At 40.5% G+C, this 27,544-nt stretch overlaps 1 protein-coding gene across 5 annotated transcripts in view; it reads left to right on the top strand.

The window, feature by feature from the left end:
- Positions 1–27,544, top strand: part of slc35f4 (solute carrier family 35 member F4) — a 209,777-nt gene that overhangs the window by 104,591 nt on the left and 77,642 nt on the right. The window contains exon 1 of one of the 5 annotated variants that reach the window (XM_043697744.1): positions 16,024–16,408. The exons of 3 other annotated variants lie outside the window; for them this stretch is intronic. In XM_043697744.1, the coding sequence (XP_043553679.1) occupies positions 16,333–16,408 (76 nt within the window). In that variant the 5' untranslated portion in view covers positions 16,024–16,332. Of the gene's footprint in view, positions 1–16,023; positions 16,409–27,544 lie in introns of those variants that run through there. One more of the 5 variants, XM_043697747.1, reaches the window with a different exon arrangement.

Here is a 27,544-nt window from a genome sequence, read left to right as displayed (position 1 = left end):
AAGATCAGAGCTCAACAGTCGGCATCTGATTATTTATTTGCCATATTCTTGTTCAGAACTAAATGCTCACAGAAACCAAGCTGTTGTAGTGAATTCTGCAATTCACCATCTGCAGGAGTTGAAGGATCAGTGAGCCGTGGCTGGGGAGTCTGATCCTTTCCTGAGGTTTATATGTCAGCACACTTGTTAATAAAACTTAAACTTAAAAAGAAAAGAAACAACAGAGTAGCTAACAATTCAGGAACATAAAGGAGTTAAATTCATATTAGCAATCAAATAGCTTTCACCCAACTTCATTTAAGCTTTAATTACAGACTTTAACTGAATTCTAGCACATTGTTCGAATCAATAATCCCTCTTGATTGCATCAACAATTGCAGATTATAAAACCATTTCAAAGAGAAAATTAAAGTGGAAACAAAAACTATATTCCTTATTCTTCATTATTAAGTTTTGAGAAGTTTGACATTCTTCATACATTAACTTCTGTTTCAAAATAAAATTTTTGTTAGTTTCTGCAATGTTTCATGATTTTTGACTATTTGGTCTTGAGGAAATTTTGGCTAAATTTATATTAAGTTAAAATTTGCTTACGTGTATATGTGTGCATCTTATGGCCTTACATTTACTTGGAATAGAATATCATCGTAGAATCTCTATAGTGTGGAAGCAGGCCATTTGGCCCATCAGGTCCACACCAACCCTCTGAACAGCATCCCATCCAGACCCACTTCCCTAACCTATCCCTGAAGTCATGTATTTCCCATGGCTAACCCACCTAGCCTGCGCATCCCTGGACACTGTGTGCAATTTAGCATGGCAAATCCACTTAACCTGCACTGCTTTGGATTGTGGGAGGAAACCAGAGCACCTGGAGGAAACGCCACAAAAAGACAGTTGCCTGAGGGTGGAATTGAATCCAGGTCCCTAGTACTGTGAGGCAGCAGTGCTAACCACTGAGCCACCATGCCACCCCTAATAGTAGCAGTCCTAACCACTGATCCACCATGCCACCCCTTAATGATGGCAATAACATTAAATCCAGAAAAGCACTTCACCTAATTCTGATTTTAAAAAAGGTAATTATTACACAACTATATTAAAACCACTGAGTCACCGGGGAAGTGGGTTTTATATTTCACTGCCAGCAGGTTTGAAAGTGGTTTGCATGTAAATTTCAGGTGGTCTTGCTACCCCCTACCCACCTAACCCGATGATTTTACTGGGTGAAGGGATGGCATCAGGCAACCCATCTGTCCCTTTGACTCATCAAGACCCTTAAGTAGTCAATTAATGGCAACATAATAGCTTCATTCTGTATTTTACCAAAAACAGGATGAGGCCTACACCATGTGGGTGTTAAATTGCTGCAGGAAAGCTGTCATGATTATGGACGACCCCCAAATATTTTGCCAGGAGACTGGGGACCTGTGCCCTGTAAACAACATTAAGAATGCATGGCAGTGACTCATTTATATGCTGCCTTTTGTGGCAATGATAAACAATGCTTCACAGTTTTGAGCACTTTTCTAATGTAAGGGCACAAATTGACAAGCTGATGAAACTAAAGGTGAAATCTTAAAGCATTTCACAAAGAAAAAGCAAAATTAACTACTTCCCTATAATTGACTATAAATGGAAAAAGTCATTTTCCAATATTTCTATAGTGAATGCCATACAGCCGCACATAAAAATCAACACTTTGTCTTACAGGCTAGGTATGTCACTTGCCATTTTAAGTTTCAGATTTATTTTCCTTTCCATCTTCCAAGGCCAGAGCAACTTTCTTTTCTTACATGAAAGGCAATGTTTCCAGTTCTTATTCTTTATAATCAGAAATGAAACCTACTGCTAATTACAAACTTGATTCCTGAGGGATAAGGTTATTGCTAATTTTGTTTCATATCCCAGATCCACACTGATGAGAGTCTGGTCATTATAATAATTAGGTGCCATTCATTGGAGAAAAATTGGGCTAGAAGCTTTTCAAAAACCTCAACTTATTATTTCAAATTTACTCCAAGGTATTAATGCTCCATGGCAGATTTAATTCTGTTGTGGCTGGGCATGCAGTGTGTGGGATGCCTGGACCAGTTCCAGTGTCCATTATAATGTCACTGGTGTATAATGAGCATCATGCTGCAGCTCACTGGAACAAGGGGCTGGCTAACTGAAAGCTACTCCTCTTGTGTCCACAAAAATAATAAGCTGCTTATTTAATAATCTAGTTCAACTAAGTGGATAATAGACAGGAAGTACTCTTCCCTCATCCCTCCACTTGCATCAGTGAAGCAGCTTAAGATTCCTGATTTGCATGTAATATTGAGGCTCCCCAACTAAGGCTTTTTAGCTGAAAGGCTGCAGTATTTATTGGCAACAGAGTGGTAATGGGTCAGTGAATGATGCACAGCAGTTGTAATTCTGCTACAGCCCTGATCCCACCATTAAATCCATGACTTAAATGTTTGCCAAAGGTGTTTCATCTTTACAGTTTATAATAAAACCTGTGCCTTCTAGACTTCAAGTTTCTATTCTATCAGGAAGCAGGTACAGCCAGTCCTTTTCTCAGTCTTTGTAATGCAGAAAACCCAGTGCTTTGCATCGAACTAAAGTTGGTCAACACTATGATTAGACTTTGGCACCAATGTTTGATTTGATATACTGAGCAGAATATTGAGGTGTCAGGGGTTGGGGTCTTTCTTGCAGGCTGGCCAGGGTCATGTGCTCTCCCCTTTTGAGAAGACTTACTGAACCACAAGTCAATCAGGCAGTGGGGAGACCAGTAACAGACCTCCCCCTAGAGCCAAGACTCCGAGGCAGACGGCTCACCCATCAAGAGCTACCAGCCACCAGGGGGCTGGCATAACAATGCCATGGGTTGCAGTGGATGCTGTTGGAACAACAGGCTCTGGCGTCCCATGCCAGAGGGAAATTAATGTCGAGAAGCATTTCTTAGAGCAAAGAAAGAGCTGCAAGGAGGAGGGCAGCAAAGGAATGGTGTGACTTTCCGCTTTCATGATGCTGAATCCCTCAATCAGGCTTTTGGTTGAGGGCTACCACCCTGGGAGATAAAAAGCTGGCTGTATAGTTTAACTGTTGTGTCCACTGCGTTGTAACAAGCCCACATACTTAATTGGCTACTTAAGGGCATCAAGTGGCAGAAGGGCTGGATGGTTATCCATGGGGTCTTCCCACTGTTCAGATACACCACCATCCTTCCTAATTCCTGCCTCCAGACTCATCACCAGAGGGTTCAGAAGATTTTACCCAGTGTGACACCAGGCTGATGTAAATATGTGTTGAAGAAATGTCACGTTATCTCTCTACATATGAGGTGACTCACAGCAAGTTGTATTAATAAGCCTGATGGTCAAGACCATAAGACATGAGAGCAGAAATTAGTCTATTCAGCCCATCGAGTCTGCTGTACCATTCAATCATGGCTGATAAGTTTCTCAACCCCATTCTCCTGCTTTCTCCCATAACCCTTGATCCACTTGATACTCAAGAACCTATTTATCTCAGTCTTCAATATACTCAATGATCTTGCCTCCACAGCCTTCTGTGGCAATGAATTCCATAAATTTACCACTCTCTGACTGAACAAGTTTCTACTTATCTCCATTCTAAAAGATCTTCCCTTTATTCTCTTTGGTCCTGGTCTCTCCTATCAATGGAATCATCTTCCCAACATCCACTCTGTCCAAGACATTCAGTATTCTCTATGTTTCGTTTAGATCCCTCCCTCATCCTTTTTAACTCCATCGAGTATAAACGCAGAGTTCTCAAATGTTCCTCATATGTGAAGCTGTTCATTCCTGGGACTATTCTCGTGAACCCCCTGTAATGTGCTCGAGGGCCAGTACAACCTTCCTGAGATATCGGGCCCAAAACTATGCACAATATTCCAAATGTGGTCTGACTGGAGCCTTATTGAGCCTCAGAAATACATCCCTGCTTTTATGTTCAAGTCCTCTCAAAATAAATGCCATCATTTCTAAACGACTTGACCCAACCTGCAAGTTTACCTTGAGAGAATCCCGGACTAGAACTCCCAAGTCTCTTTGCATTTCAGACTTCTGAATTTTCTCCCCATTTAGAAAATAATCCTTTCCTCTATTCTTCCTACCAAAGTGTATGACTTCAAACTTTACCATCTGCCACTTCTTTGCCCACTCTCCTAATCTATCCAAATCCTTCTGCAGCTCCCCACCTCCTCAATGCTATCTGTCCCTCTATCTATTGTTGCATCGTCTGCAAACTTATCCAGAATACCTTCATCTAGATAAACAACAAGCTAAACTCACCATTAATCATCCCTTGCTAAATCAGTATTGAAAATACTCACCAGCATAATTAGAGAATCCTAAGCAGTTGAGTCACTGGAATCAGAAAGACATGTTGTGTTTTAGATATTTAATATTTCATATCTTTCCTAAATAGAAAATGCTAAACAAATGGTACTATGTGCAGCCCTTTCAAATGAGAAAACTCATCAAGAAATATATGATACGAGAAAAGAATTATCTTAGACTTTTCTTCTCATTCTCAGGGCAATGGTTTTTGCTTGAAATGTCGATTTTCCTGCTCCTCAGATGCTGTGCTTTTCCAGCACCATTCTAATCTAGACTCTGGTTTTCAGCATCTGCAGTCCTCACTTTTACCTAATACCAGCAATGCCTGAATTGCCCATCTCAGGTTACCCTGAGAAAATAGGGATGGGCCTTTTTTATTTGTTCATGTGATGCAAGAGTTGCTGGCTAGGAACTTATTCCCCATCCCAGTGAGAGTAGACCAGACTAAGCAAAGATGACAGGTGTCCTTCCCTAAAGGTCATCAGTGAGCCAGATGGGATTTAAGACAATGGTTGCATTAATCTTTAAACTAGTGTTTTATTCCAAACTTAAAAAAAATTCAAATGTCACCATTTGCCACGATGGGATTCAAAGCCCTATCCTTAGCTCACTAGTCTGGGGTTCCGGATGACTGGTTCAGGGACATTATCTCGACATCAGTGCCTCCGATGGAAGCTACTGCTGCAGTAGTTGTGGGGATGATGCTCTCACAACAATGTTCGGTGTGAAATTCCACGATTTTGAGTCAGTGATGATAAAGAAGCAGAAATTTATACAATATCTCAGTCAGAATGGTAAGGGAATTTCAGAGGCGATGATGTTCCCATCCTATATCAGGGATGAAGTCCTATGCAGACTTAAGAACAAGGATGAAAATTTGAAAGTTGTTTAATTGGATGCCAATGTCTGTTCTGGTAAACCCTTGAAGCAAGGAGGATGCTCACCATCCTTCAGCACTGACCCTCCAACAGTGCAGCACTCCCCAGTAACAACATTTGGCAGTGCAGTGCACTCTCAGCTCTGCTTTCTGACAGTGAAACACTGCCTTCTGTAAGAGAATTTTGACAGTACTGCAGCTGTCCCTCAGTACTGCACTGAACATAGACTGAATTTTGTGTTTAAGTCCCTGAATCCATGACCTCGTGATACAGTTGAAATGCAACCCACCAAACCACAGCTGACCTGCTGTAGAATTTGAGCTGGGATGGGTTGTGCATTGAGACACGACCAGAAAACCTGCAAACCATCATTCGATAGCATCTGATAAGCAATTATCTGAAATTCTGTTGTTCTCTTTCCATTGATAGGTAATTGGTGCAAGATCTGTGCCATTCTGTCAAACAGGAATTTCAGGAAATCACCTTTGTAAAATATCTTGCCTGGGTCACAACTTTCCAATGGCTGGGGGCAAGTCGCCATCTCCACTCCTTGGCATTGACACAGAAAACCTAGAACTACAGAACACAGGACAGGAATGCAAGCTGGAAATCTGCATGACATCAGCAGGGTGCATCACGTCTTTGGAAGATCACACTTATGGCTTTCGTAATTGTAAACTGTAAATTGGTCAGTGAACATTAAGGTCTACCAAGAGTCTTGGGACCACCTGGATACACGTGGGGCAGCCTAAACCAGGCAAGACTGTGTGGAGTGCTGCATTGTTTCAGGTGGTACTATAACTAGTATAGGCTGCACTAACATTGTCACACAATGCTGTTGAAATGTGACCTATTTCTCAGAAGTACCATTTCTAACACAGAATTCCCCAAAGATGGAGTTTGTAATCTCAGCATTTTGTTTTAGAAATTAGGTACAAAGTTTAGTTATTAATTATTTGTACAAGGCTTCAGGGAAACCTCAGTTGCATGGAATAGACACCAATTTTATGCACCAGAAAGGCAAACAGTCAGCTTACCATTCAAAGTGCACCATGAGGTATATGTCATACCCACAGCCTACCACTAGGAGAGAGATTTTCACTGTGTACAGAATGAGACCCAAAAAGCTGGAACACAAGTTAAATTCTGGCAACGTAGCCAGCTCTAAGGAATCCTCCCTCTTTCCTCAGATCTTTGCTTCTCAGCCTTTTCCATTCTGTGTTAGTTGTGGCTAAGTGAGAAGAACTATTGTCTTGAAATCAAAAGGTCGTGGATTCAAGTTCCACTTCAGCACTTGTAAGTCCAGGCTGACACTCCCTGTGTAACACTGAGGGGCGCTACACTGTTGGAGGTGCGATCTATAGATGAGACGTTAGAAACAAGGACCTATCAACCCTCTCACATTGACATTGAATATTCTTTGGCATTACTTTGAAGAAGAGCAGGGCAGTTATTTCTGGTGTCTAGACTGATATTTGGCCTTTAGTCAACCTCTCATGTGCAGCTTAACTGGTCAATATTTCATTGCTAATTGTCGGAGTTTGTTTTGCATAAATTGACAGCCACACTGTATTTCAAAGGCACTTCAAGGCTATAAAGTACTTTGGAATGTTAAGTGTTTATGAAAAGTGCTAGTCTTTCCTTTTGGTGTTCTGGAGGATTGAGTTGTACCTGACCCCCTCAAAGGCCACTGTTCTAATATCGTCCTAGAGATTCCAGGATGATATTTTGTACGTCTTCCAACTAAAGTGACCACAGGTACACAATTACAGATTGAATATACAACAGCACAGGCAGACAATTACAGACTAAACACCACGCTGCACAGAGAAACAATTACAAGCAACATACAGCAGACCAGTCACAGAATAATACACTGAACACAAAACTTTGCAAACACAATTACAGGCTAAACACTGTACAAGTGCATGGAGCAAATCTGCCTGGGGTGGCACAGTGGTACAGTGGTTAGCACTGCTGCCTCACACCGCTAGAGACCTGGGTTCAATTCCCGCCTCAGGTGAGTCTCTGTGTGGAGTTTGTACGTTCTCCCCATGTCTGTGTGGATTTCCTCTGGGTGCTCTGGTTTCCTCCCACAGTCCAAAAATGTGCAGGTTAGGTGAATTGGCCATGCTAAATTGCCCGTAGTATTAGGGGAATGGGTCTGGGTGGGTTGCGCTTTGGTGGGTCAGTGTGGCCTATTTCCACACTGTAAGTAATCTAAATACCAAGTACAGACAGTTCCACTTCATATTAAAAAGGTAGATTTTATTAATTTCTCCCTGGAAACTACAGATTAAGTTTACCAATTGAACATAGAATGTTAGAACAATGCAAGAACCTGAGGGGTAACTTTTTCACAGAGGGTGGTGAATGTATGGAATGAGCTGCCAGAGGAAGTGGTGGAGGCTGGTACAATTCCAACATTTAAAAGGCATCTGGATGGGCATATGAATAGGAAAGGTTTAGAGAGATATGGGCCAACTGCTAGCAAATGGAACAAGGTCAAATTGAGATGTCTGATAAGCATGGATGAGTTGGACTGAAAGATCTGTTTCCATGCTGTATAACTCCATGATTTGAAGTATAGCCCATGACATGGGCATGCACATAGAGTCTTTTAACATGGGGAAGCTTTGGTGTCTGGTGCCATTTTAGGTTAGTGAAAATGGGTGATAGATAAATAGAGTTTACCACATGTGAGTTGGGACACGAACAGTCCTGGTTTAGATGAGCTTAAGCTTAAAGAAGGTGTAAGATGGGAAGCTGATCAAAGGTGAATTGAAATGGTCAAGTCTACAGGAATCAAAGGCATGGATAAAAGAATCAAAGGCACGGATGAGAATTTTAACACCAAATGAGCTGAGGAAGGAACTGAAGTGGGTGATGTTGCAGAGGTGAAAATAGGCAGTTTTGTGATAGAATAAATATATTGTCAGAAACTCATCATGGGGTAAAGTATGACACCAAGGGTGCAGTAATCTAGGGAGAAGGAAAATGCTGCCTGACCTGCTGCGCTTTTCCAGCAATGCATTTTTAAACTCTGATCTCCAGCATCTGCAGTCCTCACTTTCTCCTAGTGCAGCAATCTAGCTCAGCCTCAAACTGTTGCCAAGGAGAGAATGGACTTGGTGGTTGGAGAGTGGAGTTTGTGGCAGGATTGAATACAATAAATAGCTTTGGATTTTTCCAATATTTAGTTGGAAGAAATTCTGACTCATCTGGTAATGGATGCTAGACAAGTAGTCTGAATACTTCGATACAGTGGAAGTATTGGATAGATTAGGTTTTTTCACATTTCTACATTGTCAGGTGGTTACCAGTATTATAACATGGGAACAGGTTTTTCTGAGGGCAGAATTATTACAGCTTAGATGTTTTCAGGGCTTCTATGCTGCCTCAGACAATTTGTATTGTCATATGGAGTCAATTCATTTGTATGCACATTGACATTTATCATACTTGACGAGGATGGTTGAACAGGATCATACACTTAGCTGTCAACTGACAGCATGAGGTGGACTGTGGAATATTGGCAGTAAGCATTTATTCTAGTAATTGTTCTTTATTCATGAACTGTACATTCCTGCTTCTGATCATCTATATTTTTATTTGAAAACTATCCACAAATCGCCACATCTGAATTAATCAGTGGGCACTTGCCTATTTTCCACATTCAAGATAAAAAGGACATCACACGATAATACTCTTTTCAATAATGTTAGAAAATATCGCTAAACTTTGAAAGAAAGAAATGGTCAGAACTGAGTACTTAGGAAGAGCAGCAACTGATTTGGAGTGCTCAGTAGTTGCAATTGCTTTTTCTCAGAAGGTGACATGGTCTACTGCCCTACCAGTCGATTTAACTGAAATACTGTTTTTGCTGATCAGGAATCCAATTAGTTTAACCGTTGTGGGAAGTATGCACACATGGCAAGGGACTTGTGTATTTGGAACGCTGCATGCTGCCACTGCAACTGTCAGTGAATTGATGTTATTTGCTACAGATGTTGTCCCAAGATAACAAATTAATAGATGTACAGGACACTGCTGGTTCTGAATACATTAACCATCGTACCTTTATTTCTGAAGAATTGTGGCCTAATTATTGATTTAGGGCAAAATACTTAATGAGTCATTAGCAAATGGGATTGGATTTTCAGAATATTAGGGGGAGATGGTTGCATAGTGATATTCTGGGGGCATAGGTTCAAATCCTACTAAAACATCTGATGAAATGTATATTTAATTAATTAAAAACACTGAAAGTGAACGGTGGTCTCAGTAACGATGAAAATGAACCTCATCATAAAAACTCATTTAGCCCACTAATGTCCTTAATGGAAGGAAGGAAATCTTCTGTCCTTACATGATTTCACTCCAGATCCAGAGCAATGCGATTTACTCTGAAATGGCTAAGCAAGGGTAAAAGGGTAATTCAAGGGTATGAAATGGATGGGTGACAATTGCTAGCCTTTTCAGCGTTGCTTCTAACACAAGAGGTATGACATTTTTCAAAAGCTTAATGGTAAGTCACCTGGTATATTCAGCATCTTGGAGAATGTGCCATTATCATGTTTCTGGATGCTACCCCATCAAGGGCCTCATTTTGAGGCACCCATAGCAGACTGGCATGTGAACCTTGCCATCTGGTGACCATATCAAATGAGCCATTCTTTACCCGTGGCCTTGTTGCCGGGGAATTAACACTTGGATGACTCACTATATGCTGGTCACATCACAATGTTAGTCTCTACAGTACAAACAGTGCCAGTGTCTAAGCTGCTGGATGTGGGTATTAGATCAAGTGATAGGGGCTATTCAACAGTGCTATCACATTGCTGCCTCTCCTTCCAAGAGTTATGAAGACAGTTCCTGGGTTTATGAAGGCATAAAACTAGATGACCAAGGCCAGGTTTAGGAAAGGGGTTGGGGTGCAAAGTGAAGTGATCTAAGCAAAGCTTGCTCATCATAGCAGACAACAGGATGAGCTGTGACTTGAAAAGGAAAATAAAGCATGAACCACATTGTCCTCCTCGTTGTAATCATCAAGTTCTCCTCAATGTTGCATGCCAAGGGCTCTGTCACAACTGGTCAAATGATGCAGGGAATCAGCTCCTAGGAAATATAAGCTTCTTGTCCACCATCAGTCTTGCTCTTCTCCCTTCTTTTGTGTGCCACTTTGTCCTTCCTTTGGCTGTTAGTGCACTGTGTGAGTGAAGCATATGGAGCCGTAAAAGGTGGACATGAGTATGGTAAGCATTGGTAGATGCAGTATCTGAATATTACTGAATCTAGAGTTCCAGGGACTGCTAATGAAGTGTGGTGCATTGCATGATGTGAGAGGCTTGTAGGATATTTGATGTGAAGGTGCATTTTCTGGTATTGATCACTTGATCATCTGCATAGGTCATTGATTCTCATTGCAAGATCCTTGGGTTCAGGTGCTTGGAATCGGCTTAGAGTCATAGAGGGTCCACAGCACAGAAAAAAGCCTCTTTGTACCATCGAGTCTATGCAGGTCAAAAATAACCACCTAACTATTCTAATCCCATTTTCCAGCACTTGTATGATTGGTGTTGCAAGTGACATCTAAATACTTCTTTAATGTTATGAAGGTTTCTGCCTTTAGTACCCTTACGGGCAGTGAGTTCCAGATTCCCATTCTCTGGGTGAAATCATTTTTTTCTCACATCCCCTGTAAACCTTCTGCCCCTTACCTTAAATCTATGCTCCATGATAATTGACTCCTCCACTAAGGGGAAACATTTCTTCCCTGTCTGTGCTCCTCATAACTTTATACATCTCAATCATGACCCCCCCCCCGCTTCCTTTGCTCCAAAGAAAGCAGTCTATCCAATCTCTCTTTATAACTAAAACTCTCCAGCTCTGGCACCATCTCTGCACCCAGCAGTGCAATCACATCCCTTCCATAATGTGGCCATCAGAACAGCACACAGTACTCCAGCTATGGCCCAGCCAACTTTTTATACACTTCCAACATAATCTTCTACCCTTAAACTCCATGCCGATGTCCCTGTCTACCTGCTTCCAATTCCATCAAGGTTGATCTCAAGCGCTTTCTTGGTTCCTGAGGTTGCATGTCACTTTTCCTCTGGTCCATTTCCTCCAGCAGATCTCTAGAACTGCATCTGTGACTCCTGAAGCCCTCTCCTGCTTGGCATGTCCATTTTCCATGTTTGGAATTGCAGCAGCAGGGCTCAGTTGCAGCCTCTTACCATTCAGTGCAGCTTCCCTTCAAAATGATAGAATGTTTTTAAGAACAACAATTTGGCTGCAGCACATACTGAAGGCTATGTGTCACCTCGCTAAGGCATAGGCACAGGAGTCGTTTGCTGCAGTTGTAAAACATTTGATGGCAGATCAAATCTGTGCTTTCTCCATCTATAAAATAATTAAATTTTATCCCATTATGCATCAATATCCAAAAAAAAATGATTGTTTGAATTGAAACTGTTTTAGCATGTAGAGCAGACAAAACCTGTATTCCAGCAATGAGGAAAGAACAAAAGTATCAACAATTTCAACGCAGTGCTCACAGCACTTTCTTCATGAGCCTGCTTCAGGATCACTCTAAATTAATAGTATCCAGTGTCTGTCTTTCTGCTAGCAGTGCCAGATAAGCTTAAGTTCTTTTGCTCCCGAGCTGTCGAGACGCCCAGTCATTGTGAACTTGTATGGGCCAAAGAGCCCCATAATTTTGGAGGGGAGAAAGCTTTTGTGAGCAGTAGTTACTTTGTAAAACACCATGACATAACAGGACTTTGTGATGTGTCACTGCAAAAAATCCAGTCTCTGAACTGATTCTCTGCGGCATAAGCTTGAACTTGTGTTCTTACTTCTATTACTTCAATGAAAGATTTTTTTAAAGTAGGGAGTATTCTCAAGTTTATCACAGCTTAGTATTTTTGATTTGCTAGACTGTTTAAAATTTGAACATCAATAACAGCATAACTTATCTGGCCATTCATTTCTCTGTCAATCTCACAATTAATACAGTAAAGCTCTCTATCTAAACATATATAATTTAACTTGCAAGTACTTGGGTAAAAACAAAAGATTTTGTTATTAAAAGAAGAAATGCATGTTCTGCTAACTAAATATTATTGAAGCGTATTGGAAAATTGTGTATACTGCTGCTGGTGGAAAATGCAATATCTGCCTTAAATTAACAGAGTAACAACTTCAGCTTTCTGTAGGTTGTGATATAAATTAAGGCTTTGAGTAGGTTTACTATTAAAAACAAATGTTTTTGCTTTCAGATATTTGCCCATGGGGAATATGAGTTATGTGTTTCAGTGGCTGGTTCAAAGCTTGAGAATTATGCTATTGGGTTTAGCCGCACTATTAAATGCATTTATGCATTCATTTACTACATTTCCACTTTACACTAGTATTCTAAGTGATGAGATGTTCATTAATGTAGAAAAAATAAAATGCTTCATGTAGACTTAGTTGTTGAATTAAGGTCAAACTGAAAAACTTTTCTGCAGAGATTCTGTTAAATGGACAGCATCAATATTAACACCTTATTCCAAGGACTACTTATATTAAAGTGTTAGTTTTGTACCAAAAAAATTGCAAGTCTTAATGTATGAAATGTAAAATTAGTCAAATATAGTCTTCACCATTCTTTGTACCATCAAAATAAAATATTATCTTGTCTGTGCATTTAAAAGATTAGGAACATTTTTGATTTGCTTGAGTCCGAAGCAATAATGATGAATACTGTTGCTAAGAACTGGGGGATACTGGGCTGGATTTTACTGGGTGCACTGGTCCCTGTCCCTCATAGAAAACATCAGGTTCCGTCCACAGCAATTTCAAACTGTGAACAGCATTATTGTCTGATGTTGAGACTTTGGCATTAACATTGGGAAGAATTTCCATATCGGAGAATTACCATCCATTAGGATGCCTGGCAGCTCTGCTGTCTTTGCTGGAACTGAGGCTACAAACTGTTGTTTACATGTAGTCCCACTATGTCAAGAAGCCCATGAAAGTCAGGAATTGAATGATCTGGAGAGGAGAGGGGGACCAAGTTCAGGAACTGGAGGGAGGGCTAAAGGACATTGGGGTTTTTGGGCTGCTTTTGATGATACCAGGGGATTCATAAAAGAAGGTCTCTCTCCCCTTGCTTGATATCTGTTTGTGCAGCGATAGGTGGAGGCTTCCTGTGTGGTGTGGGCCTCCCGCCAATGCAGGTAAATAACTTGCAGGACAGAATAGGGCTCTTAAGCAGCCATTAATGGGCCTCTCAAGTGCCTTGATGGCCCAAGTGTGAACAGATCACTTGACACCTTCACTGTACCTATCAGTTCAGGGTCAGATGTGTAGGCAATAGGAAGACCACCTTCTGGACTTTACAAGCCCTGTCCCCACCCATTCATCACCACTTTCAAACTTGCTGGTTGCGGACTGCAAAATCCAAAACCTATGTTAACTGTTGCAATACAACAATTAATTGCTTAAATTGCAATCTTTTGGAAAGCCCAAGTTGTATGTTCCTGAATAGCCATGGTATTTTCTTCAGGGTGGGGAAATCCAAAACTAGAGGGCATAGGTTTAGGGTGAGAGGCGGCAAGATTTAAAAGGGACCTAAGGGGCAACTTTATCACACAGAGGGTGGTCTGTGTATGGAATGAACTGCCAGAGAAATTGGTGGAGACTGGTACAATTACAACTTTGGAAAGGCATCTGAATGGGTATATGAAGGGTTTAGAGAGGCATGGGTCAAGTGCTGGCAAATGGAACTAGATTAATTTCGAATATCTGGTTGGACAAACTGGACTGAAGGGTCTGTTTCCATGCTGTCGAATTCTATGACTCTGAGATCTCTTCTGCTTTCTGTATGATTTTATCTCGCTGATTATCTCTTCACCAGGATGACCAAGAACAACTGTTCTCCAGTTCTAAGACAACCAGGCGGTTTTCTGTTACCCATAATTTTTCTGTTTTATTTTTGGCATGTCGATGCTTCAATAATAAAGTTTTGCAGAATGTTTACTGCAGTCACCACTAACCTGTTTTATGTACTTTCTGAAAATGTAAAAAGATGGTCTTAATGTATAAAATGCCTCAATGAATGCTACAATGTTCTTCATCAAAAGGATTCAATATGTACACATTCTGTCAGAAGTATAACCAGACTAAATCCATTATGGGGAAATTACAAAATGCTTCGCACATTAACAAATTTGAATGACTTTGAGTAATGCTTTATAGCAATGCTTCCCATTCATCTTCCCACTGTGACTCCATTTGAATTGTGAAAATTGTCACAGCATCTTGGTGAAAAAGATGAAAGTAAGGGTCCATTGAAGCAGGAATACAGCTGTTGTAACTTGGTTGGAGCCTTACAGTGCCCATTGTTATGGACTAGGTCAGACCACTCAAAACATTCTTAAGCAGGCAGCTCAGACCATAACTTTGCAATTTGTTTTGGTTAGTGTAAAGTGAAAATTACCCAGATAGCTAGGTTGACTACTAGATTTTAAAACAGACAAAAATGTATTCACAAAATTACACAATGAAGCACAAAGAACAGACTAAAGAACCTCTACAGAACTCAGCCTATCGAAACGAGACTTAATTATGCTGTTCCGAATATACACAACAGTCCCAATAAACAAACTCCCTTTAAAAAGCAGTATAAATGGAACACATGCTTACAGGTTGAAGTTGAAGGGCAAAAAAGAGAGAGAGGGTTTCCACACAGCTCTCTGTTGAACTTCCAGCCAGTTCAAAACGGAACCAAATCTGCCCAGTTAGCGAGCTGACCACTCCCCTTTCTTTATACAGGTCACTTCTAAAATATGACCACTTTGGCCTGAAGTCTCATCTGTTTACATATAAACAATAGGCCTCTCAAAACCCTTTTCATCTCTGTACCAAACCAGACTGATCGGAGCCCAGCCCGGTTTATTACACCTCTGAAAAAAGTCAAGGACAGAGTCTCCTTGAGCTAAGGAACAGCTTTTAGAAAAAAGGGGCCTTGGTTCTTGTTACTCTCAAATCTTAGCTTACATCCACACTTGGGATCCCACACCACACTTTGGGAACCACACTTAGAACATTAGACATTGAAATTCTAATAATTCTATGGTCTCGTTGTAATCATAGATTTGGTCTTATGATAATGAAGTACACCTGTTATCAGGTTGACTGAATGGCTTGGACTGCAATTTCATTCTTCAGATTGACTTTATTTCCCAGATCAGCAGAGGCAGTATAAAACTCTCGCCCGTGTTGAACTTCAATTTGCTATTGAGTGCATAGTTCCTGTGCAGTTGACATGTAGCCAACTATTAATTTGCAGGACCTATGTGAGCTGGAGAATAAAACTAGAGATCTCCACCCTTGGAAGCACTAAAAGTTTATTTATGAATGTAGTGCAATTGTTTTGGAGACCACAAATTATGCCACAATGCTAGAGTAATGATTTATGTTTCAGTATGGATTAAGTAACATTTTTATAAGGTATGAAAGTGAACCACAAGAATTTATGTGGTATCTCATTTCATTGGTTTATTTTGTCCTCTCAAGTCTCTTCAGCAATTCTTAATTCTAGGGATTATAATACAGAAGCACAGTTGTCTGGTTTATTGATCAGTCAATGTTCAGAATGCTACTGGAATTTTAGCATATACTGTAGTTTGAAAAAAATCTAGTTTCATTTGATTGAATTACTGCAATTCCCACAGAAGAATAGTTGTGGCCATTTCTTTAAGAGCAGGCAAGCACTGCACTGACGCAAGTGAAGTGCTGTTCCACACACAGGGAGGTTAGCTCTCTCCCTCTTTAAATCTTGCTGCCTGATTCTAGCCCATCTAAACCAGCAATGCAAGCAAAGAAGAAGTGTTTAGACTCAGGCTGAGAGAGGTCAAGACTCAGTTACTACGTTATGAAGAGGTTCCCAGGGAAACAGCACATCAGTATCCAAAGCATGCTGCATTGCTTCCAAACAATCATTCAAGCAACAGACTTAGCTTCACTACTGGGTTTCCGGCACGGTATCTGAGATATGTGCAGCTATAGGAAACTATAAGTACAAATAACTCCACGAATTACTGCAGAAGATGAAGAAGCATTCGGCTAGAGTGGCACCACTAGCTGCTTATGGTACTTCAGTTTTAACAGCTTCAATAATAGAAGGTAACAGCCTTATGTTGCTGGTCTCACTTTTTTGTATCTTCCTCCATTTTAAAATCAAAGTTACTAGACAGAGTTAAAAAAATGAAATTGTGTCTTCAGAGATAGGATCAAACTGCTATTAAATTTTATAATGTTTAATTCACAAGTAACTAGTGAGATGGAGCAGCCTTATAACGGAACATATATTTCCTGTTGTTGCGGTGAATTGCTGATTCTAATGCTCTCAGAATTCTCCCAATCTCTGTTGACTCACCTCACACTACAGTCAGTGTCAGCAGACAAAGAATGAATGAGTTATAAACATCTACACTGCTTAAGTTAAATAGTTGGGATTTCATTGACAATTGGGTTTAATTTAAATAGATGTCATAATGGAATTAACCTATTTCTCTGGCATAGCTTTCAAATTTGCTTCTTTGCATAGTCAGTTGAATTTAACATATTATTTAAAAACACAGTATAGGTTTTGTACTTCATCGACACAGTAAGCTGTTGACTCTGCAGTATTTTATCTATAATTAACTGGAAAACTCCTGCACCTAGTCAGATGTTAATAGGCTAAATATTAAAGACGTTTAGATGTGATTACATCATCTTTCTGAATAGGAATAAAATTGCCTTGATGAGTTTGCAAAAGTTCATGTCAGTTTTGAAAATGATGCTGCAGTAAATGAGCTACATTACTTTTTTCAAACCCTTTTTTTAGAGTATTGGAAGTATATAAAGTACTTCAATTGTTCTAGACTGATAGATGGAACTTTATTGCTGGAACAGCACAGCAGGTCAGGCAGCATCCAGGGAACAGGAGATTCGACGTTTCGGGCACAGGCCCTTCTTCAGGAATGGGAAGGGCCTGTGCCCGAAACGTCGAATCTCCTGTTCCCTGGATGCTGCCTGACCTGCTGTGCTGTTCCAGCAATAAAGTTTCAACTTTGATCTCCAGCATCTGCAGACCTCACTTTCTCCTAGACTGATAGATGACTGTTGAAGGGCACTGCATTTATAGTGGGGTATTTAATACAATGGGCAGATAGAGTTGGCAATGATGAGGAATGATGGTTAATTTGGAATTTGGAGGCATGAATTGAAAGATGTTGCTTTTAATATTTATTTAAAGTCCCAACAAGCTGGTGAGTGCTCAAAGTTATTAATTAGATGATCAGATTGATGATTGGTGAGTTTTAAGATTTTACCCCTCTGTCAAGGCAGTAGTTTAAACTGGTCCAGTGAAGGTAAAGGTATTTTTCTCTTCCATTATATTTTTAGGTTGTCTTGTTAAACTGCGTGATGTAATTAAAGGTAACAGTTGAGTGATATTTCTAAACATGAAACCTAATTAATTGAATCACATACAATTAAGATAACAGAACTGGTAATGTGTTGCAGCTGAACACCCAGTGTAATCCATAGCATCTACATCTGCAGTAAATGTCTTTGGCATCAGGAACTTTCATTTAGAGTTGATGAGCTGCAGTCTGTGCTCTAGGAAATGCAATTTATCAGGGAGAAGGAAAGTTACTTTGCACTTTGTTCTCAGAGACATTTACAACCCTTAGGCTTGATACTTCAGATTTGATCTGTGATTTGGGACAGGAGGGTGTGAATGCAAGTGAAAAAGGGATGGAAGTAAAAAAAGTAGAAATAAAGAAGCAGCAGCTGCTCCATTTGTTCCACAAATTTGAGGTTATTCTAGCTTATGTGGATGAGAGCAGAGACTGCAGAATGGATGATGAAACTGACCACAATGAGCTGTGAAACTGATCATGGTGCAGGGAGCCATTCAAGTGGGCTGTGGGAAAAATAATATGGTTGCAGTAAAAGATAATATGGTTAGGATGTCAGCTACAGTTCTCCGCAATGGTGCGCATGAGTTTGCTTGTGCTGAGATTTAGGAATTCTTCTCTGGGCTAGAAAGGAACTTGTTATGAGAGAGAAAGGATTCATGAGTCAAGGTCCATGCAGGCACCAATGGATTAAGGAAGAGGCACTGCTGGAGCAATATGAGTAACTAAATTAGGGGGTTAAATCAAAGGCAGAAACACAAGAGTAATAATTGCTGGATTACTACCTGAGCCACAAGCAAATTTTCACAGGTTAAATAAAATCAATAAATAATTTCTTCACCCAGAGTGTGGTGAGCCTATGGAATTCTCTGCCACAGAAAGTGGTTAAAGCCAAAACATTGAATGATTTCAAGAAGGAGCTAGATATAGTTTTCAGGGCTAAAGGGATCAAAGGGTATGGGGAGGAAGTGGGAACAGGGCACTGGATTGGATCATGGTGGAGCAGGCTCATACAGCTGAATGGTCTATTTCAACTCCTAACTTCTATGCTCTTTCAAAGAATGCATGGCTCAGAGGTGGGTCTCAATGAATTTAGATTCATTGGGCACTAACACCATTACTTGGGAAAGTGAGAGCTGTACTTTTGAGACTGCCTTCATTGGAACCAGTATCCTTGTGAGTCGTATAACTAAGGATATACAGAGGGCATGAAGCTAAGGCTCACAAGAGGAGAAATTTGGAATGTAAAAGAGGATCAGGCAATAGTGTGGAAGAGCACTATGGGTATTGGTAACTAGACTGACAGGAAAGGACAGAACTCACAACCATAGGAGTATGCCAACAAATATGTTCAGAGTAAGAAGAAATGTCCGAACTAACAAAGGAGAAAGGAACATTTTGGTGATGGGAGATTTAGAAATCAAAAATAAGAGTGGAGGCAATAGAAAAGTACATCGATGCAGGTAGGAACAAGTTGTGAGACAGAGAGTTTAAAGGTAATTGTGCATCTGAGAGTAAGTCTGTGCAGAAAATTGTGGTAAAATTGAACTTACTTTATTTGGATGTGCCGAACGTCTTCAATTAGATAGATGAACTTGTGGCACAATTGGAGATAAACGTTCAGGTCTAATGATTATTACAGAGATGTGGTTATATGATGACTAAAGTTGGTCAATAAATATTCCAAGTGCAGAACATTTAAAAAAACAGGTGGAATAGGAAAGGAGGTATAACCCTAATAATAATAGATGACACAAGGACATGACTGAGGAAGAATCAGAAGATCAGGAACTTGAATCAGTATGGGTAGAGCTTAGAAAAAATCAGAAAACACTTTGCAGAGTAGATTGTAAGTCCTCTTACAGTAGTTATATTGTTAGACAGAACTTTTTTTAAAAACATTGTTGGGGCTTCTAACAACTAAATGTCAAACCAATCAAGCTACAAAGATAGTCTTGGAGATGAGTTGTAGAATGATTTCACGATAGTTTCCTGCAATAATATTCGGCAAAGCCAATTAGGGATAAAGTTATTTCATATCTCGTATTATGCAAAGAGGCCAGGCTAATTAATAATGACATTCTAAAAGATCCACTGGGAAATGGAAATCAAGATACAATTGAATTCCACATTAATTTTGAAAATGGCACACCAATCACGAACAGGAATCTTAAACCTAAACAAAGCTGATTACATAGGCAAGACGGAGAGTTGGATAAGGTTGATTGGATAAAGAGACTCAGATGATCAAATAAAAATCCACTGGGGATGTCCCTGCAAAGGTTTGAATGCTGCTGACTGTGGTCCATGTTACTGTCCTTTCTCTAGTGTCCCTAACTCTGGCCCAGAATGTCTAGGTTCAGGTCTCATATGCTCCAGAGCTGTGTAATAACATCTCTGAGCAGGTTGATATAGGAAGTATGTAAAATACTTAACATTAAGTAAATAGTGCAAAATAATTTAAAAAACAATTAAAATTGTTCAACAAATTATCTTGCATTAAAAAACAAAATTCAGTGAGAAAGATCCACTTGTCGCTTACTAAGAATGTTAAGGATAGTATGTTAAGAAGAAACTTCTAATAGGATGTCATGGTGGCTCAGTGGTTAGCACTGCTGTCTCACGGTCCCAGGTTCAGTTCCAGCCTTGGGCAACTGTCTGTGTGGAATTTGCACATTCTCGTCATGTCTGTGTGGGTTTCCTCCAGGTGCTCCGGTTCCTCCCACATTCCAAAGATGTGCAGGTCAGATGAATTGGCCATGCTAAATTGTCCATAGTTGTTAGGTGCATTAATCAGAGGGGGGTAGCTTACTCTTCGGAGGGTCGGTGTGGACTTGTTGGGTTGAAGGGCCTGTTTCCCCACTGTAGGGAATCTAAAAAAAAGATGTAATAAGTCTGAGCATTCTGAATGTTTTAGAAACAGCAAGGGACCACCAAAATATTAATCAAATGAGAAAGCAAATGTGTGCAAGATAACCAGCTAAGAGTATATTTTTAAAAGATGGAGAAAATATCATGGGGAATGAGGAAATGTCAGAGACATTAGTAAATGTTCTGTGTCTGCCCTCACATAGCAGTAATAAAGGATAGTCTGAGGGTTAGTAACAGTGAGGCAAGAACTTGAGGTAATTAATATCAGCACAGAAAGTCCTCGGGGACTAAAATCTGACAATTTCTGAGAACCTCATGGCCTATCTTTTCTGGGGCTCTAAAAGACATAGCTACAGAAATCATGGATATGCTGGCTACGATTTTCCAAAATTCTCTAGATTCCAGAATCATCTCAGCAGGTTAGAAATAGACAAAAGTAACACCGATTTTAAGAAAGGAGTAACAGAGAAACTGAAGAACTACAGCCCAGTTAGCCTGACATCAGTCATTTGTAAAGTGTTGGAATCTATTCTTAAGGAAGTCTTAACGAGGCACTTAGAAAAGCATAGAACAATTAAATAAGTCAATGTGTTTTGGTAAAAGGGAAATGAAGTTTGACAAATTTATTAGAAGTTCTTCAGAATGTAACAGGCAGGGTAGGTAAGGGTGCATAGATGAGGTATACTTAGATTTCTAAAAGATATTTGATAGGATGCCACAAAACAATGTAACCGTAATTAGGGCTTGGAGTTGGGGTGATGTATTAACATGGATACCTGATTGGTGAATATACAGGATGCAGAAAAAAGGGATAACTTGCTGTGACTGGTTGAGTTAGGCAAGGAACAGTGCTGGGGTCTCAGTTATTTACAAGCTAAATTCATGACTTAGACAAAGAAATGGAGAGTAATTTATTTAAGTTTGCTGACAATACATAGTCAGGTAAGAATTCAAGCTATGAAGAGGGTGCAATACTGCTATAAAGAAATGCTGACAGATTAAGTGAATAGTCAAAATTGGGAGAGCTGACCCACAATTAGTCACCCTAATGTAATCTTATCTGCAGAGCCACATCCTTCCTACAACATCCTGGGAATGAGCTGTCCCACCCTGAAATTCTACAGTGGGAATGGAGCAGGCTTTATTGCTGATAATGCATCCCGAGAAGCCTTCTGATATCAGGTCAAACTGATGTTATGATCTATCAGCATAACCAGAATCTATGACCTTGTGGCTTGGCATAACTTGTACCATCAAGGATCAAACATGGCTCAATAAGGAATGCATGCCAAGAGCATGTATAAAAGAAAGTTATCAATCTTGTGAAGCTGCAACATAGGAATACATGCATACTAAACAGCAAAGGCAGTGTGGTATAGATAGAGCTAAGCAATCTCAAAACCAGTTTATTCACTGGTGAATAACAGTTAAACATCTAACCAGAGGAGGAGGCGTCATAAATTTCCCCTCCTATGTGGTCAATGATGCCCTCCAGCACATCTCAACCACTCCCCACACCTCAGTCCTCGAACCTCACCCTCCATCTGCAACAAGGACACTGGCCCTCACCTTCCACCCCACCAACTTCCGCATACATTGCATCATCCTCCGCCTACAAAGGGATCCCATCACCAGAGATATATTTCCCTCCTCACTCCTATCCGCTTTCTGTAAAGACCATTTCCTCTGCAACTCCCTCGTCAGGTTCACACCCCCCACCAACCCACCCTCCCCTCACAGCACTTGCCCCTGCCACTGCAGGAATTGCAAAACCTGTGTCCACACCTCCACCCTCACCTCCGGCCAAGGCCCCATAGGAGCCTTCCACATCCATTAGAGTTTTACCTGCACTTTCACACACGTCATTTACTGTATCCATTGCTCCCAATGCAGATTCCTCTACATTGGGGAGACAGGACACCTACTTGCAGAGTGCTTCAGAGAACATCTCTGGGACACCCGCACCAACCAGCCCCACTGCCCGGTGGCCGAACACTTCAACTCCCCCTCCCACTCCATCAAGGACAGTTAGTCCTGGCCCTCCTCCATTGCCACTCTCTAACCACCCTGATGCCTCGAGGAAGAATGCTTCATCTTCCGCCTCAGGACCGTCCAACCACAAAGCATCAATGTGGATTTCACCAGTTTCCTCATTTCCCCTTCCACCTTATCCCAGTTCCAACCTTCCAATTTGGCACCACCCTCATGACCTGTCCTACCTGTCCATCTTCCTTCCCACCTATCCGCTCCACCCTCCTCTCCGACCTATCACCATTACCCCACCAATTGCACTCTCAGCTACCTTCCCCCAGCTCCCCCTTCCCATTTATCTCCCCACCCATGGCTCACAGCTTCATTCCTGATGAAGGGCTTTTGCCCGAAACATCGATTTTCCTGCTCCTCGGATGCTGCTTGATCTGCTGTGCTTTTCCAGCACCACACTTTCGACCTGGTTTCATAAGTATCCCCATTCTTCATAATGACAGCACACAAGAAGATGAGAGTGAAACTTATGCAATTATCTTCAGCAAGAGGTGCCAAATGGATCATTCATCTAGGTCTCTTCTTGAAACACTCAGCCCGACAGACACCTGACTTAAGCCAATTAGATTTATTCCAATAGAAATCAAGAAATGAAGGTGAGGTTTTAGATATTGCAAAGACTATGGGCCCTGACAACATTTGGGCAATGGTACTGAAGACTTATGCATACCTACCCAGGCTGATCCATTAGAGCTATAATAATATGGGAAATTATTCAGGAATGGCTCATCTATGTAAAAGTGAAGAAATTTACTTTGATTAGGTACTACCAAGTTAGACAACTTCCAGTGGTCAGGAAAGTGTTGAAATATATCTTCAATAATGCTATACATGGCATTATTCACCAATGATCTTTTCATTGTTGATAGTTTTAATTGTTGGAAGCCAGTCATCTCAGCTTTGGTACCTTGCGTTACTTAGAGTAGTGTCCTAGGCCCAGACATTTGTACTGCATCAATCACCTTCCCTCCAACATCAGATCAAAAATGAGAATGCTTGCTGATAATTGACCAGTGTTCAGTGACAGTCACAATTCCTCAACGACAAGAAACATTTATGCCACACAAATGCCTAGTGATGGCAACTCCAACAACAGAGAAGCTAAATGTTACCAAAGTAGTTTGCTGAAGTGGCTTAAGCATTACATGTGTTTAAAACGTAAACATTCACTCCCTCCACCACTAGTACACTGTGACAGTAATGCATAATGTACTATCATCCCTTCACTGTCTCACAGTCAAAATCCTGGAACTCCATTTCTAGCCGCCTATTGGATGTACCCACACCACACATTCAGTAGCACTATAAGACATTGACTCCCTAGAATCTTCTCAAGGCTAAGTGGGGATGGCCAATAAATAAAGGACTTGCCAGCACCACCTTCATTCTGTGAATAGATATCGAAGGTGTAAGTTGCAGCTAATTTGTAAACTATGCAGTGTGTACAATAAGGAAATTTCAGCTCTTAGAATTCTGACACATTTTACAACATGTGACTATCATTAGGAACGTAGGCAAAATTGTATGGTGTTTTGACTGTGGGTTTTACATGCTCAATAAATCTAAAGTGTAAAATTCTGTGAATTACAAACTGAGGGGGCATGTTGGAGAATAGCCACAATGTTAACAGCAGCTGTACTTCTCCATTTATAACTCAGTGTCCTATTACACAAGACATTGGTCCTTTACTTCTAGGTGGAACACGGCTCTAACTTTCACTTTTTCTGTCTGGACAATGCTATTAAATGACACTATCAAATAATTTGTCATTAGAATTGTTTAGAATCACAATTACTCACAAAGGAAAGCTATACACATTATCGTTATCTCTCTCAAATATTCATTAAATAATCTCTTTGAAACACAAACAATATTTTGTATGTAACTAATTCTTGAGTTTGAAAGGCAATTATCAGTTTGATTTGGCATCTATTGTTTAAATTTCTGAGTTCTTTAAAGAAAGAAGTTTAAGGCCTCCAAATGGAATTATCACATTTTCTTTAATCACAAGTAGGTAGTCAACCAATCAGATTGTTCCTGAGTAGTATTCTCCCCACTTAAGAGACAAGCAAATTCCCAAGGTAAGATCCTTTCAGTTCCACCACCCCTCATGAGCCTTGGCTGTTGCAATGATATTACAGTTTGAATGATTGATCTTATGTTTTTTCACAGCTCAGATACAAGGTTTCTCGCACCATTATTCCCCCTGCAAGGTTGCTGATACATGTTAACAACAAGACATTTCTATCTCATGCTATTTTGAAGCAGTAACAGAAAAATATTTTAAACAGCAAGGAAACTAAACTTCAGTGATATGTGTAAAAAGTAAAATTTGCCATTAGTGTAAATTCCCAGCAATGTAATCTTTCTTTATCGTTGATATCACATTTTAAAACAGTATTTTAAATTTAATTGTCTATTGCTCTATTTCATAGTGATATCCATAGTAATAAATATATAGATATAGAGTCATAAAGATATACAGCAGGGAAATAGATGCTTTGGTCCAACTCGTCCATGTCGACCAGGAATCCCAACCCAAGCTAATCCCACCTGCCAGCACCCAGCCCATATCCCTCCAAACCCTTCCTGCTCATATACCCATCCAAATATCTTTTAAATGTTGCAATTGTGCTAGCCTCCACCACTTCCTCTGGCAGCTCATTCCATACACATACCACCCTCTGAGTGAAAACGTTGCCCCTTAGGTCTCTTTTATATCTTTGCCCTCTCGCCCTAAACCTATGCCCTCTAGTCCGGACTCCCCGACCCCAGGGAAAAGATTTTGTCTATTTATCCTATCCATGCCCCTCATGATTTTATAAACCTCTATAAGGTCACCCCTCAACTTCCGACGCTCCAGGGAAAACAGCCCCAGCCTATTCAGCCTCTCCCTATGGCTCAAATCCTCCAACTCTGGCAACATCCTTGTAAACATTTTCTGAACCCTTTCAAGTTTCACAACATCTTTCCAATAGGAAAGAGACCAGAATTGCACGCAATATTCCAACAGTGGCCTAACCAATATCCTAGGCAAAAGTGAGGACTGCAAGTGTTGGAAACCAGAGTTTAGATCAGAGTGGTGCTGGAAAAACACAGCAGGTCAGGCAACATCCGAGGAGCAGGAAAATCAATGAAGGGCTTTTGCCCGAAACGTCGATTTTCCTGCTCCTCGGATGCTGCCTGACTTGCTGTGCTTTTCCAGCACCACTCTGATCTAAACCCTAACCAATGTCCTGTACAGCTGCAGCATGACCTCCCAACTCCTGTACTCAATGCTCTGACCAATAAAGGAAAGCAAAGCAAAAGCCTTCACTATCCTATCAAGGAGCTATGAACCTGCACTCCAAGATCTCTTTGTTCAGCAACACTTCCGAGGACCTTACCATTAAGTGTATAAGTCCTGCTAAGATTTGCTTTCCCAAAATGCAGCACCTCACATTTATCTAAATTAAACGCCATCTGCCACTTGACTGATCAAGATCCATCTGATCAAGATCCTGTTGTAATCTGAGGTAACCCTCTTCGCTGTCCACCACACCTCCAATTTTGGTGTCATCAGCAAACTTACTAACTGAACCTCTTATGCTCACATCTAAATCATTTATATAAATGATGAAAAGTAGAGGACCCAGCACCGATCCTTGTGGCACTCCACTGGTCGCAGGTCTCCAGTCTGAAAAACAACCCTCCACCACCACCCTCTGTCTTCTACCTTTGAGCCAGTTCTGTATCCAAATGGTGAGTTCTCCCTATATTCCATGAGATCTAACCTTGCTCAACAGTCTCCTTCAGCAAAAACATGAAATTTGTGGCTCCCATCTATGTTACTTACTCCTTTACTGTCTTACGTTTTAGTCTTTCTATCTAACTGTCCCCATTGTATTTATGTTCTTCTTTAAAGTGCACTGTACTTCAGATGCAGCTTCACAACTGCCCACTGTAACTGAAGCATGATCTTCTGACTTTGGTCTCAATTCCCCTTATGATAAATGATTACATTCCATTAACTTTCCTAATTACTTGCTGTATCTGCATGCTAACCTTTAGTGATTCATTCACAAGGATATCTAGACTGCTGTACATCTCAGAGCTCTATGATTTCTCTCCAATTACATAATATACTTCTCTTTTCAATTCCAGTCAAAGTGGAAAATTGCACATTTTCTCAAATTATGCTGCATTTGTCACATCTTTGTCCACGACTTAACCTGTCCATAATTTTTTAATATCTCCTCTTCTAGCTTCTTGTCTTTGCATTGTCTGAAAATCTGGTAACCATACCTTCTGTCCCTTCATTTAAGTCATTGATATAAATCGGAAACAGTTGAGGTCCCAGCATTGATCCCTATGACACACCATTTGAAAGAGAGCTTTTTATGACAATGTTTTCCTGTTGGCCAGCAAACCTTTTATCCACACCAATATGCTACCTTCTACACCACAAACATTAATTTTCTGCAATAATTTTTGATGTTGCGCTTTATCAGATATCTTCCAGAAGTCTGTATCCACTGGTTCTCCTTTATCCATAGTCTGTGTTACCTCCTGAAAGAGCTCCAATATCTTGGTCAAATATGATTTCCCTTTCACAAAAACCTTTTTAACTCTACCTGATTACATTGAACTTAACCAAGTGCTCTGCCATAGCTTCTTTAATAATAACATCTAACATTTTCTCCCTGACAGATGTTAAATTAACTGGCCTAGAGTTTTCTGCTTTTAGAACATAGAACATAGAACAATACAGCACAGAACAGGCCCTTCGGCCCACGATGTTGTGCCGAACATTTGTCCTAGCTTAAGCACCCATCCATGTACCTATCCAATTGCCGCTTAAAGGTCACCAAAGATTCTGACTCTACCACTACCACAGGCAGCGCATTCCATGCCCCCACCACTCTCTGGGTAAAGAACCCACCCCTGACATCCCCCCTAT

This window comes from Chiloscyllium plagiosum, chromosome 10 (genome assembly GCF_004010195.1).
Source record: "Chiloscyllium plagiosum isolate BGI_BamShark_2017 chromosome 10, ASM401019v2, whole genome shotgun sequence".
NCBI lineage: Eukaryota > Metazoa > Chordata > Chondrichthyes > Orectolobiformes > Hemiscylliidae > Chiloscyllium > Chiloscyllium plagiosum.
The sequence above is the reverse complement of the archived record's forward strand: the minus strand, read 5'-3'. Positions and strand labels throughout refer to the sequence as shown.